This window comes from Tiliqua scincoides, chromosome 2, assembly GCF_035046505.1.
Source record: "Tiliqua scincoides isolate rTilSci1 chromosome 2, rTilSci1.hap2, whole genome shotgun sequence".
Taxonomy (NCBI): Eukaryota; Metazoa; Chordata; class Lepidosauria; order Squamata; family Scincidae; genus Tiliqua; species Tiliqua scincoides.
Genome location: NC_089822.1, coordinates 140,007,680 through 140,028,664, shown reverse-complemented (window position 1 = coordinate 140,028,664; position 20,985 = coordinate 140,007,680). Strand labels below are relative to the sequence as shown.

The 20,985-nt window shown below is 43.1% G+C and overlaps 1 protein-coding gene across 2 annotated transcripts in view; it reads right to left on the bottom strand.

Annotated features, from left to right (window-relative positions):
* SUZ12 (SUZ12 polycomb repressive complex 2 subunit) overlaps positions 1–15,036 on the bottom strand; it is a 56,474-nt gene extending 41,438 nt beyond the window's left edge. Inside the window, exons 1-4 of one of the 2 annotated variants that reach the window (XM_066617625.1) lie at positions 14,832–15,036; positions 14,544–14,786; positions 12,790–12,836; positions 12,595–12,659 (exon numbers count right to left, since the gene is read on the bottom strand). In XM_066617625.1, the coding sequence (XP_066473722.1) occupies positions 12,595–12,659; positions 12,790–12,836; positions 14,544–14,786; positions 14,832–14,883 (407 nt within the window). In that variant the 5' untranslated portion in view covers positions 14,884–15,036. Of the gene's footprint in view, positions 1–12,594; positions 12,660–12,789; positions 12,837–14,543 lie in introns of both variants that reach the window. The other variant, XM_066617624.1, reaches the window with a different exon arrangement.
* Positions 15,037–20,985: the final 5,949 nt, after the last annotated feature.

Here is a 20,985-nt window from a genome sequence, read left to right as displayed (position 1 = left end):
TAGAATTCTAGATCACTAATGGCACACATCCTAGCTCAAGGGTTTTGCGAAACTGAAGTTGCCCAGGTAGAACAAGGTTCCCAAAACAAAAATGTCTTTATTTTGGCACGTGTTACAGAGTGCACGTGGCACATTTTGTGTATGAGATGCAAGATGTGTTCACTCAATATGGTCTGTGTTTGCATGCAACATGCACATAGCATGCATTATATTTGATGCATGCTGCATCTATCTACACATGGCAGTACTGTATTGCACATGTTGCTGTCCCCACTTGTGAGCATGCTATAGTACATACATGCCACAATATGCAGCTGTGTTGCAGTTCTAATTTTCATATGGCTTGCTTTTGTAGATACTTGCATTTGTATGACTAACAGTTCATATAAGTTTCTTCTCAGTTTCCCTCACCAATTCAGATCTAAGACTAGAACCAATTACTCTGTACGAGTTGTACAATTTTTGAACTACTGAACAAACTATGATAAACAAATACAATGTTTGTTATAAAAACTCCTCACATTACAAACTTGATATAAAAATTACTGAGAGAACATGTGAAGTACAATAATTTAACGAATGTGCTAAGTTAATTCACCCGATCTCCAATTCAGTTAATTAAAAAAGGACAGATTGTTCATTCCATACCAGAGAGGGCTTCTGTCTGTATGCATTACTATTTGCATATTTGGGTGTGTTTGGGCCTCTAAATTTAAAAAAATTAAATAAATAAAAACAATGCACATGAGAGCAAGCCCCATGGAACTCAGTGGGAGCAGTTCCACAAAGAGATGCTTAAGATTGCATGATCAAGGCAGAAATTGTACTTGGCCAGTTCCCCAAATCAGCAATTGGGTTTTTGTTTAATTTTGCCTGGTATATTGACATTAACCACAGCATCCCACCAGGGGCAGGGGTATGTAATCTGTAATTTTTAAAATAAAGTAAGTGAGTCAGGTGGCTGAAGGTTACATGGTGATAACTGAAATGCTTGGAGAGATGTAAGAGGCATTATGATCCGCTTTTCTATTAGTTCTGAGTTATGTTACAGCCAGGCTCAGCTGTCTGAGAGACTCAGGGCCGAATCCTATCCAACTTTCCAGCATCAGTGCAGCCAAAATGCAACCCTAAGATAAGGGAACAAATATTCCCATACCTTGAGCAGTTCTCTGTGACTGCCTCCCCACTACAGGATGCAGTGCACACCCCATTGGCACAGTTGCACTGGCGCTGGAAAATTGGATAGGACTGGGTCTTCAGTTGTGATTTGAGTACTCAATTATTCCTTTTATCTAAAAAACCGAGTTGTTTTAATTTAAACATGTGACTTTGCACACTTCATATGACACCCTAAAATTGTACATACTGCAGAAGTAAGCACTAAAATTTAACATCCATCCCTCAGAAATCTATAAAGATAGGGCATGCATTACTTATTTGATTTACTGGTCAGTTATCATTTTCCAACTCAACAATCACAAAAAAATCTTTCAGTATTACATTTTAACTTTCACTCATGTGCCAAAAAAGCAAAAAAATCACAAGTAAAACTGGTCTCCTTAAAAACAGAACCATGTAAGCAGCAAACTTTGTAAAGGTCTCGCATACTTTGTTGGCTTAACAAATAAGACTCCATTCATTCATATCTTAACTTGCTCTTTCAGCTTCACACTGGGCTGGGGAGATATACTGAGGCAGAGATTCAATCAGTGACGCTTCCCCAATGATTTCCTATAGATGCAACTGAAGAGTATGTTCCTAATGCATGGTACAGCGCTTCTCCAAAGTGTCACATTCCATTGTTACTGGCCAGTGATATTCTAATAGTCTCAAATAAGGAATTATTATGAATGTAGTTTACAAATGAAATTGAATTTTGAGAGTCCCCTTGGCTGGCAAAAAAGATAGTATATGAATATGGGAGAACCCCATTACCCAGAGGCAAGCCTGGGCAAAGGGAGGGCCCTCTGCTTGACCCAGAAGAGGCCGCAGGGAGCTCAGAAGACTGCCTGGAGCCCTCAAAACACAGCGTTCTTGCTGCACAATGGTAGGGGAAGCTATTTGAGTCTTTCCTTCACTTCTTTAAAAAGTTTTTAAAGTGGGTATCCATGGGGATAACTGAAACTGCAGAGGATCCACTGATACCTGTACATATTTTTAATTTAAAACATATAGTGAACATTCCTTATCCATGCACTCAGCATCCTATAGATTTGTAAATCCACTGATGCCAAATCCCACAGCTGGAGGGCCTCAGAACGCCTCCTGGATGCGACTAGAAGTGTCTTCTGGTTCATGCTGGCAGTCATGACTAGAGGTGTTCTGAGGCATGGGGAGGTTGTGCCAATTGCGATCCTGGCCCCTGTGCTACCACAAAGGACCACAAACTGCTGTTTCCAATGCTGCTAAAACCCCCATTGGATGCATCTGGAGGCCTTCTGAGGACCAGAGAGGCCACGCACGGCCTCCCCAGCCCCAAGAAGGCTCTCTAAAGAAACATTTTTAGAACTTCTGGCTTTCCCTGAAAACGAAGCACGTCCTCCCCACCTCTTGAAAGACCTATAAAAAAATAAGCAGATGGGGGTGTCATGACGCCCCCCCCCCCGGGTTGCACCCCTGACCCACCCAGGTACACCAGATGTCACACACAACATCCAGAGGACCAGACAAAGCTCCCAGTTAAGTAATAATGGTGCCATGTTGCACCCCCGCAATGGATTTTATTATCCATGGAATTCAGTACCTGTGGGGGGGGGAACCTGGAACAGATTCCCTACGGATACAAAGGGCAAATTGTACTTTAGTTATAAAATGTTTTGGGAAAACTAGTGATTGTCACCAGCCATCCACTCAAATTCCAAAGGTATGTTCAAACTAGGAGGCAAGAAAATACTGCAGATAGCTGTTCTTTTCTGCCCCCTCTTTACAGCTTGCACATATACTGGTTTTCTATCACAAGACACTGTATGACAACATGACTTTTCTCCAAGAAAAGCCCCTTACCCCCTCACAAAGGAAATATATAACCTGTGAAGATCCAGTAGTTTTTCAAACATTCGGATTAGTCACTATGTTTAAACACAAATCCTAGTAAACTAGAGCATCATTCCCAGCATGGCTGAACACCCAAGTAAAACTAAGACTTAAATAAACAAGTCCTGCAGTACAAATTCACTGTCATCAATCACAGCCCTTGCACTGCCATTAGGAGACTGGTTAAACTACTGCTCCTCTGAATTTCTGTCTGTGTTAAGCACAATGGTTGAAAATGGCATTGTTGTTTTACTTGTTTTGGTTTCACTGATAACAATGCCTCAGCTTGAGGCTCTTGGCATTTTGGAAAAGTATTAGACATCTACAGCTTCAACAGACATAGCCTTTCCTCATAACTAGAGATATTTGGTGTTTTTCATTTTTGAATTAAAAACAAAATGCGATGCTCTGTGTTTGTCACAACTGAATACATGATACCAGTTTTCCTAACTCATTAACTATGGATAGAGATGTATGAAAAACATGGAGTTTATTACAATGTGGTTTTGCGTTTTTATTTAGTTATCAAAAAATACAGCTGTACTCATAAGGAAGGTGCTCCACAAAGGTTCAGAGTAACACACAGCAGCACAAGTTCCTTCTATATTTAAATGTTTTGCTTTGCAACTTATTCAAATTAAAACATTAAACAGACTCTATATAAGCCACCTTAATGGGTACTATAAATTGACTCAGGAAGGCAATCCCCATCTACCCCTAGATGTCTAGAAACTAGTCATTCTTGTAGCACCCATGTTCCTCCCCATTCTGATGGACCAGTCTGAGTATCGAACCAGTGACTCGAACTTTTATTCACATTTATGACACATTACGCTAAGGCAATTCACTTTTCATCCTTCTGAAATATTTTTCCTGAAGGTGTTTAAATGCATAAGATTTACTTCACTAATACAACCAAAGACACAAGACTTTTCCTCCTTGGAGAACATAATATCCAATCACTTGCCTATGATAAAATTACTACCAGTACTACCCTTCTCACACAACCACGTTCAATTACTCTTTTTACAGCTTGCATTTTCTATGATTATCACTATGAAGTGACTGGTTCTCTAAATTTTTACAAGCCTGAACATATAAATTTATACTATTCATTAGTAGTACATGGCCTGAAAGAACCAACATGTCCAGTTTACAAATGCTTTGCATTCTGGTCTCTTTTCTGTAACTCTTCCTAAAGGTTAATGAGGCAAAACAACTATTCGCAAGTGTGTCTTGAAGGCTAAAGCTTTCAACCAATTCGCTACAGAATAGGAAAACCTTATTTCTTCTTTTCCTAGTATGCTGCTAGGGTAGATCTGTGCTATTTTACAATGTACTACTAACACTACTCAGAAATCTGTAGTACAAGAAACAAAACCGCAGAAGCCAATAATTTTGCCACACATAAGACGATATTGAAAAGTTAGATTTTGTTGCCACATTAGTCTGTTATCACTGCTCTTCCAAAATACCACCACTACATGGAAACTATTCATGTGGGATAAAAATGCTGCACACAGCAAACGTTTAATACTATCTGATAGGAGCAGTGGCCACTACAGCAACAGAACTGCACTGAACATTGAAAGTTAATCCGGTGGTCCTCAAACTTTCCCAACCCACAACCCACCTTCATCACAGAGTTTGGCAACCCAGAAGCTTGGGCAGGGCAGCAGGTGACATTACATGACCCATGAAAAATCAGGTTGCAACCCAGTTTGAGAAACACTAAGTTAAATAAAAACATTATCATTCCTAAGGTGCTTTGATTTCATATCTATTTGCATTCACTAAAATGTTTCTAACAATGGATTTTCCAAAGCATTCACTTAATTTTATTCTTCTGCACAGATGGTTAAACTTTTGACTATTAAAAATATTTATATACATTTTCAACAAAAGTTGAAAGCAGTTTCCAGACAAGTTAAATTAAAAGGTCTCCTGTCCCAAAATAGTTCATAATCTTGAAAAATGCATAAGAAATACCAGCAAATAACCCCTAAAAAGATAAAGTTATGCCTCAGCATTGGCAGGGATTCTGTTCCCAGACCTCCTGTGGATGAAGAAACCCGCAGATAATCAAATTCGCAGGTCAGGCACCCTATAATCCTCCATATGTGATCAGAGCTATGCTCTGGTTGTGCCTGGAGGGCCTTCTGACAGCAGGGGAAACTCTCTGACCTTCAGAAGGGCGGGGGGGGGTGCAGCTTCCCGGGCTCTCAGAAGGCCCTTCAGACACGACCAGAATACAGTTCCAGTCATGTTTCGAGAGACCAGGTCCAGTTGAACCCATGGGTTTGGAACCTACGGTTAGATAAAACCGTGACTCCTGAATTCACGGATAATCAGTCTGGAACCATAGTTCAGTGCTCGGAACTATGCTGGTGTTAACAGAGATGGTTACTTTCCCCCTGCTAAATTTAAGACGAGCACCACTTGTTACTCTCAAACTTGAACTCAGTCCAACTTTCTCAGCCTCCTAAAGCTAACTTCTACAATGGTTCACACTACGTTTCTAATTCACTGAACAGCTAACACTTTTAAGTGCAATTCTATGCACGTCTACTCAGAAGCACATCCTTTGTTCAATGGGATTATTCTCCGGAAAATGTGTATATGATTGCATCTTAAATTTATTAAATCGAAATTGTATGTTGCTTTATCATCTTCAAGGCCTCAAAAATGGCTAATATGAAACACGCTACAACAAAATGTAATACCCAAAATAAAGCCACCACTACAAAAAGATACCTCCATCCAGCTCACAGCAGTCCCCAAAGCCCAACTAAACAGTCTTTTTAAAATGCACCTGAAAGTTAGGAGAGGGGGGAATGTGTGCAACACAAGTCTCCCAGGGCAGTAAGTTGCATGGTCTGGATGCTGTTGCCACCACAAAAAAACCACATGCTAAACAAGCCTCTGCACATGTCAGCACATAGAGCCAAGCCTCCCACCAAATATCTTAATAATCAGGCAGAAACTTGTGGAAGTAGATTTTAAAAGTACCTAAGGCTTTAAGACGGTGGTTCTCACACATTTAGCACTGGGACCCACTTTTTCCAATGATAATCTGTCAGGACACACCAGAAGTGATGTCATGACCAGAAGTGATTTCCATCAAGTAGGAAAATTTTTAACAATCCTAGGCTGCAATCCTACCCACGCTTATCCAGGAGTAAGACCCATTTACTATCGTTGTTAAAAGAATATACATAGTAGCTTGATCTGTAACATTTCCCAAATGCAGTTACATATCATGGTAGTATCAAGTCTAATATATTAAAAATAAAACATTGAAATGAATGAAGACCCACCTAGAATAGGCTTATGACCCACCTAGTGCGTCCCGACCCACAGTTTGAGAACACTGCTTTAAGAGGTCACAACCAGCACCTTGCTTTATCCTTACTGTACTGCACTATAAGGAAGCTAGTACAGATCAAACAGTGAAAGAGTAACGCGCTCCAATCAAGATGTTCCAGAGATCAACCTGGCTGCAGTCAGCACCAGAATGCTAGCTTTTCAAGTAAATAAGCTGTAAACCATTCTCCCAAAAAACCAGAACACAGTAACTATTTAAGGGAGAAAGCCATCTGAGATGCGTTGCTTTCCAGTGTATCGCAGAGTGCCATATATATGACTATATATAAAACTATTTATTGGGCATGGAAATGCTATTGTTGAACAAGTTTTTTCTGCTGAAGCCAAAATTGCTGACCTGGAAAAGCGGAGAGATTTCTGATGACAGTTCCTCTGCTATAATGGAGAATGAGATTCAGGAAAGGAAGACACTCTTAGAAAGATAGAAGTTATCCTTTAAAAGGGACCCACTCCTTTAACAATGAGCCCGTATCTTCCCCTGCCTGGAACAGGTCTCTGGGATTACAGACCTCCTCTAGTATTTTCTATGAATTAGGAAAATAGTGAGAGATTTGTGACAAGAATGTAGATTGTCGTGGTGACCTGCTTATCTGCTATGAAGAGTGGACACTGCACATCTAGGCAGTTCAATACAGACTGTGTTACAATAATGTTACAGTGAGTAGTGGCAGGAGCCCTACAGTGGGTTACACATGGTGCCTCTTATTTGTCCCCTGACAGAGCACTGGGCTGCCTGATGAGTGTGGGCCCTTAGCCAGTGCCCAACCTCCAACACCAGCTGTGACTGGGAGTGCAACTGGGACCAATGCCTCCTAGCGGGTCTGTCAACGACTTTTCCCGCTTCTTGTAGCTGACATGGCTAAAGGTTTTCTCTGTTTCAAATTTTAATAACTTTTGTGGCATGCTTTAGGTGCACTTACAGGGCATTGAGAAAAACACGAATCTCAATAAGAAATTTCATACCTGCAAGTCAGAAAATACACATTTCAAGTCTGTTATTGGTCACCACCAAATTTCAACTATAGCAAATTTTGAAATGAATTTAGGGGTTCATCTGGAGATGAAATATCTGATGATTTTTTTTTAGCATGATTGAGTTTCAGAAGTATTTGTCAGGTTAGTATCAATATCTGGGATTAATACAAACTGAGCCACAATTTTTATCATCCTTATTTTTCCAAAGTAAGTTAAATTGTTCAGTGCTGTAACAAACAAATAGCAAATACAGCATTTGGGGCATAAGCTCCTGCCATTTTAAAAAGCTTCCTTCCTTGAATAATATTCTATATTCCACAACATGAAGGGGTGGGAAGATATTTTCTCAGCTCATGGGGACAGTTTTTTCTCAGCTTTGCTCTTTGTCTCCTTGCAGAGTTAGCACAATATAGGAACAAGAATATTTACATTTACAAGACTACCCACTATCTCCTTTAAGAAATACTGCGTGTGAAGCACGGTGCTACCAGTTTTGCACTGCCAGTTTCTGCACACTGACATCAACATGTCGACACTTCAGGTAAAGACGTCTTACTCAACTTGAGGATTCTAGGAAGGACCTGAAGAAAAATTCACAGGACCTTTTGTCGCATGCCATTTTCTTCAGGTATGCAAGGCAGTTATTGTTTCACTCTATAGCCTGGAAACATTTGATGACTCTTACCTTCAGACATTTCACAAGAACTCTAGTTTACTGACTGATGGAAACAATTGGTAGGTCATGTTGTCAAGAGGGTTGAATCTCTCTATAGTGCATGGAGGTTTTTTCCCCTGTTTTTCAAACTACAACAGTGTAATCCAGCTATTTTCAAACTCTCAGGGAGACACTCTCAGGGAGAGTTTGAACCACAGTAAGTCTTGATGGGAGCAGGGGGAGTCAGCGACACAATCCCCAGGATTGCGTTGTTACTAATGGGGGTGCAGGGACTGGGATACACTCACCAGTCCCTGAAGCAGCCATCCTGGGGTGCAGGGAGCCCTGCAGGGCTCCCAAGGTCATCAAAAGTGAAAGTGGAGCGATCACGATCCACTTCCACAAAACCGAAAGTGGAGTACAATTGCTCCACTTTCACTTTTAGAAGCCGGGGGGGGCTTGCAAGCGCTCATGCAGGGCTCCCCACACCCCAGGATGGCTGCTACAGGGACTGGTGAGTGCATCCCAGCCAGTGATGAGCTCCTGGAGATCACATCGCTGCCTCCTCACTGCCTCCTTGCTCCTTAAGGGGGAAGAGGCCAGGGCCTTCAGGCTGGGGTGTTGCGACGCTCCAATCTGAAAACCACTGGTGTAATCCTATGCACGTCTACTCAGAAGTAAGTGCAACTGTTTTAATTAGGATTAACATGTAAGAAGGATTGCATGTAAGAAGTTCTGTGAATGAATACTACTAAGTAGGAAACTGCCACCAGGTCCAGGAGATGGCTACCATAGGTCTTGAGAGCCAAATAAGCTATAACAGAAGCCTTGTCCAAATGAGAACACAATCTCTGACAAAAGAAACAAAAGAATATGAGGCAAGGAAAACAAGAGCTTTTTAATTCTTTTTTCTGAAAGCTTTGGGGAGGCAGCTGAACAGCTGGATAATGAGAAAACAAAAGTGAAGATTGAACTAAGACAGCAGAGAAGCTGAATGAATTCTTTTCATCTGTTTTCACTTCAGAAGATATAGGGCAGATATCTATTCCTGAAAGGTCTTCTCAAACAGAAGTGGCAAGGGATTATGTACTAGACAGCAGCCATTTTCACAGCACATTTTCAATGTGCTATGGGACACTGGTGTGCCGAGGGAATTTGGGAGAGGATCATTTATTAGTAGGGCAACTGGGAGATGTGAGCCCTCCATCAGCACAGTGCGTCTTATCAATTGCCAAAAAACCGATGGTGTGCCTGGACCATTTTAGTTTCTTGCCAGTATGCCATGAGATGAAACAGGTTAAAAATCACTGTTCTTGCACTGTACTTGCAAATTAAAAATTAAATCATCGGTCCAGGTGGCAAGAGTTCTTAAAGAACTCAAACATGAACTGCTTATTGAACAAAAATATGTCATTTATCCTATCAACCTCTGTGCCAGTAGACTGGAAGGTGGGCAATGTCACAATATTAAAAAGGATCCAAGAAGTTAAAGGTTAGTCAGTTTAATGCTGTTTCCAGGCAAACTGGTGAAAACCATAACTAAAGATAAAATTATAAGAATCTAGAAGAGTCATGCTGAAAGAGAATCAGCATGGTTACCGCTAAAGAAGCCCCATTCCACTAACCATCTTGAGTTTTCCAAGAGCACCAGTAAGCACCTGAAAAGGTAGATCAACTGAAGTTATATACTTAGACTTTCAAAGAGCTTTTGACAGAGTTCCTCCCCAAAGTTCTTGAGTAAACCTAGCAGCCAGAGTAAGTAGACTGGTTCTTTTCTGGGTTGATGACTGGTAAAGAAGCAACTAAGAATACATAGGCAATTCTCACAATGGAGGGAAGTAAAAAGTGAGGTCCCTCCAAAGATCTGTGCCAGGACCAGATTTTTAGTTTTGTTTTTTTATGTTGTTCACTCCTAAATCCAGACCACGTATGAACAGAGAGGGGCCAGGTTCACAGGTGACACCAAATTACTATGGGAGATAAAAATTAAAGCAGATTGAAATGTACCAAAATGAACTTCTCTAAATTAAGTAATGGGCAACCAAATGCAAAGTCCAATTCACTGTCAGTAAATCTAAAATGATGCACTTTGGGGGTAAGAATTCCAGCTTGGGGGTAAGAATTCCAGCTCTAGATATACACTGATGGCACCTAAACTGTCAGTGAGAGATTGCATTGGACAGCTCAATGAAATTGTTGACCCAGTACACAATGGCTGTGAAGATGGCAAATTTCATTCTGCAGTCAATAGGAAGAGGATCACAAATAGGACTGTTAATACTATAACTACTCCTCTACAAATATACAGGGGAACTACACTTGAAATAATGTGTACAGTTTGTTGCCGCACTGCAAAAAATATATTATACAGGGTGGACTGAGGATTGAGCTTTCACCTTGACTCAAAAAACTAAGCAGGATCAGCTTGAGTTTCGCCTTCGATGGGAGACCAGAAGCTGCTAGCTAAAGATGAAAGAATGTGAACTGGCAAGAAATGGATAACATCTTGAGAAAAAGCCAGAGGCATGTTTTGTAGCTACTAGCAGAAGCTTGTAAAGCATAAGAGCTGTACAGTGAGGACAACAATTGCTCCATGAAGGGAAACATGGAGAAACAGAGGATCCTATGAGTTTCACTCATAGAATAACCTTTGTAAAAGCCAAATTTGAAAAAATGGGGTTTATGGTCAGTCTGCCTATGTAAACTGCATTGAGTCCATGTGTCTCACGTCTACCAGTCTTCAAGAAAGACAGTATATAAATACTAAAATAATATTGCAGAGCTAGAAAAGAGCAAAACAGTGCAACCAAAATGATCAGAGGACCACGCCACCTCCCTCATGACAAAAAGTCAGAATACTGAGGATTATTAAACTTGGGAGAAAAGCCAAATGGAGGGGAAAAGATCATGATTGAGACTTATAAAATCATGCATGGTAGAGAAATAAGTATTTCTCCCTTTCTCACAAGATGAGAACTGGGGCCATTCAGTGAAACTGACTGATAAGAGATTAAAGGCACAAAAAAGGTACTTCGTACAGTACATAATTAGTCTGTTGCCATAAAATGTGGTGACCACACTAGATAACTTGAAAAAGGAATTGGGCAAAGTCATGGAGAACACATCCATCAATGGTTACAAGTCATAATAGCTACTTCCAGGCAGTAGTATGCCTCTGAATACTACAGTGGGCGCTCCTTATCTGCAGGTTTTTCACCTGCAGATTTCACTCAATGTGGGTGCCAAACCCACATCTATAAGGCCTAAAGGACCTCCCAGACATGACTGAAGTGCCTTCTGATCTCATCCAGGAGGTGCTCTGAAGTGCAGGTAAGTCTTTCACAGCCTCCAAGCACCTCAGAGGCCCCCCCAACCAACGCTTCAGAGAGGCCCCTCTGGTTTGCTGTTGTGGCCCCCCCATTTTATCTGTGGAATTTGCTATCTGCAGGGGGGGGGTGTCCAGGAACAGAACCCTGTGGATACCACAATGTAATTCCAGGGAGGCAACAGCCAGAGAGAAATATGCCTCTCTCTCCTGCTCATGGATTCTCAGAGGCAATTGGTCAAGACAGGTCAGTGCTGGTCAAGATAGGTCTGATCCAGCAGGGCTTTTCTTATATTCTTATTCAGTTGTTTCCAAAAACTTACTCTGTTCATGGCACCCTTCATGCTGAACCAATTACTTCATGGTGCCCCTACAGTTCTGTCACTGTTTTAGAGACGTGCATCTGGTACCTCTGGGAAAATATCCCTTGGCACCAGCAGCACCCATGCAAGTCCACCACAGCACACAATTTGGAAACCACCATCTTAGCTTATTATTAATGTAAATAATATTTAATTATTCCTGATAGATTGTCTCAGATAAACATATTATATAGCATGTAGGAAGGCCTCAAAATAAAGACAGATTTTAAAATGTATTAGTTATTTCAAGTTTTCCAGTTTACAAACACCAAGAGTTAGGAATTCCATTTTTAGTTTGCCCAGCATTGTTTATAGTTTATACTTAGAAACTCAGCTTACAGTAATGAGGCAGGAACATTAGTAATGAGGCAGGAACATTAGTAACACTGAGCTGAAAAATAGTATTATTGCCTTTGCTGTAACATCATTAGCTTATAACAGTAAATAACATGCAGTATTTAAAGTTAATAAGCTACAAGACAATTGGTTCTGAAGCATATTAATTTGTTATTTGTGCAAAGTAATCTTTGTATCTTTCCTCACGCACTTGTCAATGTTTTTTCATTGCTGATCATTAAGACAGTATGTCTACAAAAAACTGCTACTCCAACCTCATACTAGAAACCATATCAAGTAGCAATTCAAACAAGCATGACTGTAAAGCCCCCATTATATATTCATTAATCATCAAGTCATCAGGTTCACCACCAAATGAATATGGCTATAAGAATTTTGGTCCCAATTACAAAAATAATTATAATTCATATTTCACATGAGCTGTTACATGCAAGTATCTAATTTGTTTTGGGCAACAAGACCAGAATACTAAAGTGATAACATTTTTGAATGAATAAAGTTACCTTTTGATATTTGTTCGGGAGTTCCTGTGGGACATATAAGTGAGAGTTCTGTGCAAGAATATTGGCTGAAATAGAAGAGAAAAAATGTTAGACATTCTTAGAGAGCTTTCTCTGAAAGTTAAGACAAAAATGAATGTTGGGTCTGTGACCGTAAATAAAGGATGATGATGATGACAAAAATGAACTATTACTCACAGCTATAAGATTGCGGGTACGTAGAAATCTATATATCTGTGTTGGTTCTGTGAGAGAAAATAGAACACTTTTAGAAAGCAGCCTATTTGCCAGTTGACTAGTTTTTCTACAGGTAAGATGGAGTTTTGAATATACAACATTCCCCATTCATATCATATATGTTTAGTACACAAATATCTTGATTATACCAAGATGGGCAAGCACTCTCAAACCATAATCGTGTAACTGCCACCTATAACAAATTGACGGTTGCTGTGTGGCATTCCCAGTCACCACTGGTAAAATGGTGAAGTACTACACATTAGGGAAGAAATGGCCTTATTATTCCAGCATAACAGCTTAGACTTAAACGTTTTATAAAAGCTTCACCCTCTTAAAGTCTAACCACAACAGAAGAAAATGCTTCAGAATACTAGAATATTGACTAAAACACAAAATAGAAAAATTGATGTCAATTGTCCTTCACTCCCATTCAACTTTAAAATTCCAACAGCATATGCCATTAATATTATTGACAACTTTGTTCTACAAGTGTCATGAAAAGACACAAGCGTTGTGGAGCTAACTTCTCTGCTCATTTTTCAAAACAGTTTGTTAACTGCAGAACTTATTCATAAATCATTCTGCTGGAACTGAACTGTAAACCCTTTCAAGTTTAAAAGTCCTTAAAATAAGCAAAACATAAAGCACACGGTTACATTTATACAGATGGTGAGCACACATCAGACTTTGGGCTGCATCTACACTGTTTTGCCTTCACAAGCTCTCCAACCCATGTCAATGCATTCATTCTTTATGAGGCAATTTTAAACATGAAGTGTGTGATGTGTCCTAAACAGGTAAGTATGATAAAGCACTGGTTATGCCTTAAACCTGGAGCAAGTATGCTGTACTACAGTGGTCTATTACCCACAGCGGTACTGTGGATAATGCTACAGTGTGATAATTGGGCTTTTAGAAAAGTGTTATTTTGTGAGGCAAGCACTGGGACTGCTTTAGGAGACCAGGTTCCCACAATTCTTTTATTCCTGCTCCTGAAGGAGCTCTCAAGGGCAGGGAACAAAATGTTCGAAACAACATATCACTTTACAAACCCTCCGCGCCCTCTCTCTCTCAACACAAACCCTATGGAGATGCGCAATTTCGTTGTCCCTAAAAAGCTCTGGGGTGGACGTGTGTAGCACTGCCTCATTAAGGAATCAGCAGGGAGCGGATATCCCTATGGGGGGCCCCTCGAGCTGACAACCCTAAAGCAACAGCTCTGCCTCTAGAGTCCCGCACCTCCCGCCCAAAACACCCGAGAAAGACCGACTCTCTCACACACACAGACACAGACGAAGGAAAGTTGGCCTGCCTTTCCATGAGTGACTGAGACGACTTCGAGCCGAATCCGATGCACGTCTACTCAGAAGTCCCACTGTAGGCGGTGGGGCCTGCTCCCAGGAAAGGGTGGCTAGGATTGCAGCCTTACAGCCCAACCCTCTGTCTGTCTACTCGGAAGTAAACCCCATTACAGTCAGTGGGGCTTACTCCCAGGTAAGTGTGCATGACTGCCCCTTAGAGCCCAATCCCACGTGTGTCTACTCAGAAGAAACTCCCATTACAGTCAACGGGAGTACTTCCAGGTAAGTGCGGACAGGATTGCAGCCTCCTCTCCGCCCACCCGCTTCGGCCCCAGAAAAGCGGGGTGGAGCGGGAAGGGAAGGCTGGCGGGGAGTTGCAGCCCTTCGCCCCCCCCCCAGCACCCCACTCACTCTCGAAGGCCTGGAGGAAGAGCTCGTGGTCGGCCTGGATCTGTTCCATCTTCGGCTTCTTCACCGGCGGGAGGGCCGCAGCCGAGGCGGCCGCCGCCGAAGACGCCGAGGAGCCCCCGCCGCCGCCCCCGCCGCCAGAATAGCCGCTCCCGCCGCCACCCCCGGCAGCGCCCCCGGATTTGCCACCAGGGGCGGCCGCGGAGGTAGAGCCGCCGAACCCCCCGCCGGCGCCGCCTCCCGCGCCTCCTCCGCCCGTGGCGGTGGCAGCGACGGCACCGCCGCCTCCACTGGGCGCACCCGAGCTGGGCCCCGCGCCACCGCCGTGCTTCTGAGGAGCCATGAGGGCCTCGCCGCCGCCGGGTCGGAGCGTGACGGGGACGGAGCCGACGGGGACTGGGGGTGAAGGGGCGCGAGGCGAGGTGAGGTGGGCGAGCGAGCGAGGAGGAGGAAGTGGAAGTGCCGCGCTCAACTCCTCCAAGTCTCCCCGCTCCGTTCTCCTCAGGCGCCCTCTGTGCCCAGCCAAACCCGACGGCGGCGGCGCCGCTCCCGCCCCCTCCGCCGCGCGCCCATTGGTTCCCGCGATGGCGCCGTGCCGCCTCATTGGCCGCCGGCAAGCCCCGCCTACGCCGACACAAGAACCATCCTGCCAGAGTTTGGTTGTTCCGCGCGCTTCGCCGCTGGGAGCGCTCCTGCCCCCTCCCCCCTCCTCCCTTTGAACTGAATTCGCGGGAAAGCGGCGCCGCGCTCCCTCCCCCCAACGCCTGCGCTTTGCCGCCGCCGCGGTGCATCATGGGGAGAGAACGCGCTCTCCTGTTCCACTCGCCCAACGACTCTGAGAGGGCAGGCGCGTGCCCTGATGAGGATGGCACGCGCGCCTACCTGGGAGTAAGCCCACTGGCTACAGTGGGACTTCCTTCTGAGTAGACGTGCGTTGCATTGCGCTCTGAGGGGCGATCCTGTGCACACCTTCCTGGGAATAAGCCCATTAACTGCAGTAGGACACTTCTGAGTAGACAGTCGTAGGATTGGATTCTAACAACCCAATCCTGTGCGTATCTACTCAGAAGTAAATCCCATTACAGTCAGTGGGGCTTACTCTCAGGTAAGTATGGATAGGATTGCAGCCCAAGGCTGCAACTCTGCACATTTACCTGGGAGTAAGCCCCATTGACTCTAATGGAACTTACTTCTGAGTAGATCTGCAGAGGATGGGGCTCTGAGGCTGCAGTCCTTTCCATACTTTCCTGGGAGTAAGCCCCATTGACTAATGGGACTTATTTCTGAGTAGACAGACATAGGATTTGGTCCTTAGACCATGTTGCTGTTAAGCTGGAACTTGAGCGCATAGGAGCTGGGGAGGGGGTCACACCAGAACCAGGCCATGAGGCTCCATCAAAGGGGAGAAAATATTCTCTCAGGCAGAAAGCTAGCACCTCAGGGAGGACAATCCTACTAGCCCATTGTTCCTCAACCAATGGTACTTGTACCACCATTGGTATTTGAGGTAGTGTCCATTGGTATTCACAGCACCCGCCCCCCCAGATCCCCACTGCCTGGCAGCGAGACCAGCAATGCAATATGACAAGCAAGCAGTAACAGGCTTAGCTCAGCGGACAGAGTTTACTCAGAAGTAAGCCCATTGTGTTCAGTAAGTATTGGCAACCTTCAGTCTCGAAAGACTGGAATCGCGCTCTAAATGGTGGTTCTGGAACAGCGTCTAGTGTGGCTGAAAAGGCCAATTCGGGAGTGACAATCCCTTCCACACTGGGAACAAGTGCAGTCTGTTCCTGGTCTGTCTCCCTGGCTATGGGCCTTTCTTCTTTGCCTCTTTGCCTCAGACTGCTGGCCAAGTGTCTCTTCAAACTGGGAAAGGCCATGCTGCACAGCCTGCCTCCAAGCGGACAGTAAGGCTGTAATCCTATTTTACCAGAAACACACACCTCTACCCATAGATAGTACAGGGAGTCTCCAAACCCCGACCCAGGGGCCAGATGCGGCCCTCAGCGAGCCTCGATGTGGCCCGTGGCCAGCCTCTTGTCCCCTGAAAGCCTCTGGCCCACTCAACTGAACATGACCAGAGCTGTGCTCTGATTGCATCTGGAGGGTGTTCTGAGGGCCTGAGAGGCTGAGTGAATGAGCCCACTTGTTCATTTACTCATTCATCTTAGTTCCATCTCTAATTTATTTATTTAAATTTTATATTTAAATTTGTTTCTGGCCCTCAGCACTGTGCCAGACATTTCATGTGGCCCTCTGGCCAAAAAGTTTGGAGACCCCTGGATTAGTACATAAGAGATTGGCAACCCAATCCTATGCATGTTTACTCAGAATTAAGTCCCATTAGATTCAATGGGGCTTACACCCAGGAAAGTGTGGATAGGATTGGGCTGTAAGGCTGCAATCCTAACCTCACTTTCCTGGGTGTAAGTCCCATTGAACACAATAGGACTTACTTCTGAGCAGACCTGGTTAGGATTGTGCCCTTAGGACCTGATCTTGTCAGGCCTACACTAGCGTTCAGTGCCACAAATGTGCTGTAAGACATACCTGCACACTTACAGCTGGGCCAGGGCCAGGCCCAGCTCAGCACGAGCTAGCACTGAACCAGTGCCTGGCAGAAGCTGGTTGCACGCCAGCTGGAGCTCTGCGCAAACACTGGATGGCAAAATGTTAAGTTGAAGTGTGGGTGAGGCATTCCAGGGTGGAGGAGGGAGTGGGATCCAGAGCCTTGTATTGGGCCTTCCAGCCCAACATGGGCTGGTTTACTCTGTGCTGGCTAAATAGCCACTGGTGGCTGCCCAGTAGCCATAGGATGCAGCAGCAGCCATTTCAGCACCACTGCTCCTCTGGGTGCTGGGCAGCTCAGGATTGGGCTGTAAAGTGCTAGCCAACCCCTTTTGCCTTTTGCATTGGTTTTCCATTTGCAGCTTATTTTCAGTGTAGAGGAGCATTCAAAAATGTGGTTCCTGTCACTGCAGCAATCTAGTGCCTCATTCTGCTGTATGTACTGTATAAAACAGACCTCACAGCACTAATGCTTAGCATAATGATATAGCACATTGAATAAATGCCCAAAATGCTTAATCTCTTTTGCATCTTTGAAAAGTAGCGCAAGTAATGGTTTATAGGCAATATTTCAGAATTACTAACATGAGATTATTTTTTTCTTGTAGTACCTTGATTCTCCTGGGTCTACGTGGTCTTTGTTGGTATTACTGAGGCATTAAGGCTCATGGACATGCACAGTGCTATAATAATGTGAGTCAACACTGAGGACTGGGAAGAATGGCAATCCAAATAAAAAAAAATGAATAATATTGTCTTTCTTCATTTTTTAAATAAATGCACATTCTTATTCTGTTGTGATTAGTCAGGTGTAAAAAAGGGGTAGTACATTTAAAGTTTATTATGAGTGGTGTCATAGCTCAAGCATTCTCTTGGAGGCTTCCTCCCCTTTGAATAAATTCAGACTGTGCCAACTGTTTAATTTTAAAAAACCATAACAAACCTAACATGGGAGCTACATGGTCTCATGAGAGTGTAACTTCAGTTCTACGAACAAGATAGTGTACACTTCAAAAAAACTTTATAAATATATTGTAGTGTTTGCTTTCTCCTCTGCCCCATTCCTGTTAACTATACATATAGTTTAGGCTTTGTGATTTTTTTTTTTTGTCTCTCTGCTTCTTATGGTCATTTCTTTTGCATCCTCTTTTCTCAGTACTTAGTAGTTCACTTATTTTCCCTAAGAGTCCTGTTTTTATCAATCCAGCACCTACCCTCTGTTCTTACTGGACTCCCTTCCCCTTTGCTTCCCTGCCTCTTGGGAGCTTCCAAGCTCCTTCACCCTAAGCCTGTGCAAAGGTCTCCCTAGCAAACCTCTCCCTTTAGTTTCCTCACAAAAAGCAGCAATTAAAGGTTGAGAATAATTATTCTCCTGGGTTCCTTCCAAGCACTCACCTGGATAACAAAAAATAGCAAATCAATTTAAAAAACAAAGTTTCTTTGCTCCAGTGATTGAAAAACAACCTAGCTGACCTTTTGACTCGAAGATAAGAGTCATTAAGAAGACAATCCATCAGCACTTCATTTAGCCCCTCCCTTCACCAATGCAAAATAATCACCTTTCTTTCACTGGGGGAAGGGAGGGGTCAGCAGGAGAGAGAAGGATTGATGGATTGTTAGCCTGCTGCCCTCTCTCTCTCTCTCTCTCATTAAGGAGGCTGTTAAAGGATTGTTCAGTTTTTAAAACTGATTTTAAAGGGATGCATTTTCCCCTTCTCCAGGGATTAGCACATTCCTTCTCATTTGCAGGGGCCATTTGTGTTGAGTCAAATCCGTGTATAAAAAATCCGTGTATAAATAGGCTGGACCTGTACATACTTATGTGGGCTGCACAGTCTGGTACTGCATGTGCTGCACCAGTGCTAGCCATCATAAAAGTTTCATAAAGCGATTCAGAACAACACAGCAGTTGCCAGAACTGGCTCGAGAGCCTGCATCAGCCTGCACTGTCAGCAGCAGGAGCTGTGGAAGGCGAGTTCCACGCTGAGCAGGGTGGAGGCAGAATGGGATGGGAGTGGGCAGATCAGGCCTGTGAGGGGTTGAGATAGACAGCAACTGTGCATACCATAACTTATCCCCTTTTCCAGGCTGGATCTACCAGCACAGATCTACTTGGACTTGTGCCAGCTACTTAGCTCAAGCAGGTCTGAGTAGACCTGTTGTGGCAGCTGGGGCTTTTCCTAAGGCAGGGGAATAAATGCCACCTTACCTGAAGAAGACCTCCAGCCTTCCAACTTCCCCCATAAGATGCTTGCACTGACTCCACTGCAGTGGTGCAATGGGGGAGGGGTGGTTAGGATTGGGTTATCATTTCTGGAGCTGATGGGATTGTGGCCTAAAAGGTGATCTAAGAGGTCATTATGAGATATTGCAAAGAAATGGGTCTTTTCAATCTAAGCCCTGAAAGGTAATAGATTAAAGCCATCACCTTGACCAGTAAACCTAGAAGTGAGAAATCTAAGTTCCTATCAGCTTACTGCTGTTCCAAGGGTAATGGAAATAATTGGCCTAAGTAAACTGAAATTGATAAGTATGGAGCTTGACATTATTCTGGAAGCCAGTGTGATTTTCTTTTGGCATGGTGATTATTCAGAATTTGTCATCCAGTATAAAAACTACTGTAATCACTATTCCCAAATGTTGGGGCAGTAGGTTCATTCTTTGAGTAAGTGACCAGTCTTCTAATAGAGGAATGGAAGACAAAATAGCTTACAAGGGGTGGAATTTGGCAGGTATTGAACAAATGATAACATTATGTGGCTTGTCTTGATGGGGACAAATACTGTAGTAGAAATGTTTCTGTTTACATGTACAAATTATCAAAAATGTATGAAATGTTTTGACACATTGTAGCTAATGGGTTCAGTACTGAAACGGAATTAAAAGCCTCCATAATCTCCCAGTGACACATGCCTATGATAGATAAACCCCTAAAGGTAAAGAAAATTGGGACTTCATTTGGCTAAAGTTTAAGGGCAAATTTCCAGTCATGCCAACCCCTATCACATAAATCAGTTACAGAAAATTGAGTGTCTACAGGTGTTAAAACCTGAGGTAACCAAGAAGCAGTTCATTTTTATTGAGTATGAAAAATAGGCAATTATGACTCATAAAAACAGATTCAGAATCAGTAGCAGGTAGCCATCTTGAAGAGGAAAAAACAAGAGTGAATTTTCTGGACTCACAGCCCAATCCTATCCACACTTTCCTGGGAGTAAGCCCCATTGACTCTAATGGGACTTGCTTCTGAGTAGACATGCATAGGATTGGGCTGTCAGTTATGTCAGGATGATAACAAATCCTACAGAAATCTCATGCTCATTACTTCTGCAGCTACTAAGGAATATTACAGGACTCTTCTCTGCCACATGTAAAATATGATCAGTGAACATACTATTACTATATCCCCCAGAAACCAAGTTGAGAACATTTTTTGCATGCCAGCAGGTTCAGGAAGGTTGGGAGATATAACCTGCTTGACCATGTGAAATAGTGACTATTTTTCCTAAAGAAATGCAAGAGACAGTAACCCCCCATTTTGAGAAGAAAAACAAGAGGTGGTAGTAGAGTTCTTATAATGTGGTTCAGTATATTTAAATTACCTCTAGAGCTACAATCATATGCACAATTACATGGGGAAAAAAATCAGTGGGGTTTATTTCTAAACAAACATTCAAGTAATTCCTTTGCACACTGATCAAACAGATTATTATTACACAGATAACCCTCTTCCCTGAGATTTCACGTTAGATTTACATTTATTTTTTGTGGATGTTGTTCCATGTTTTGATAGCAGCTAGCAGCATTAGTGAGGTAATTTACAAAAACTTGTACCATGAGGATCAAAGACATGTATGGTACTTAGTATATTTGTTTA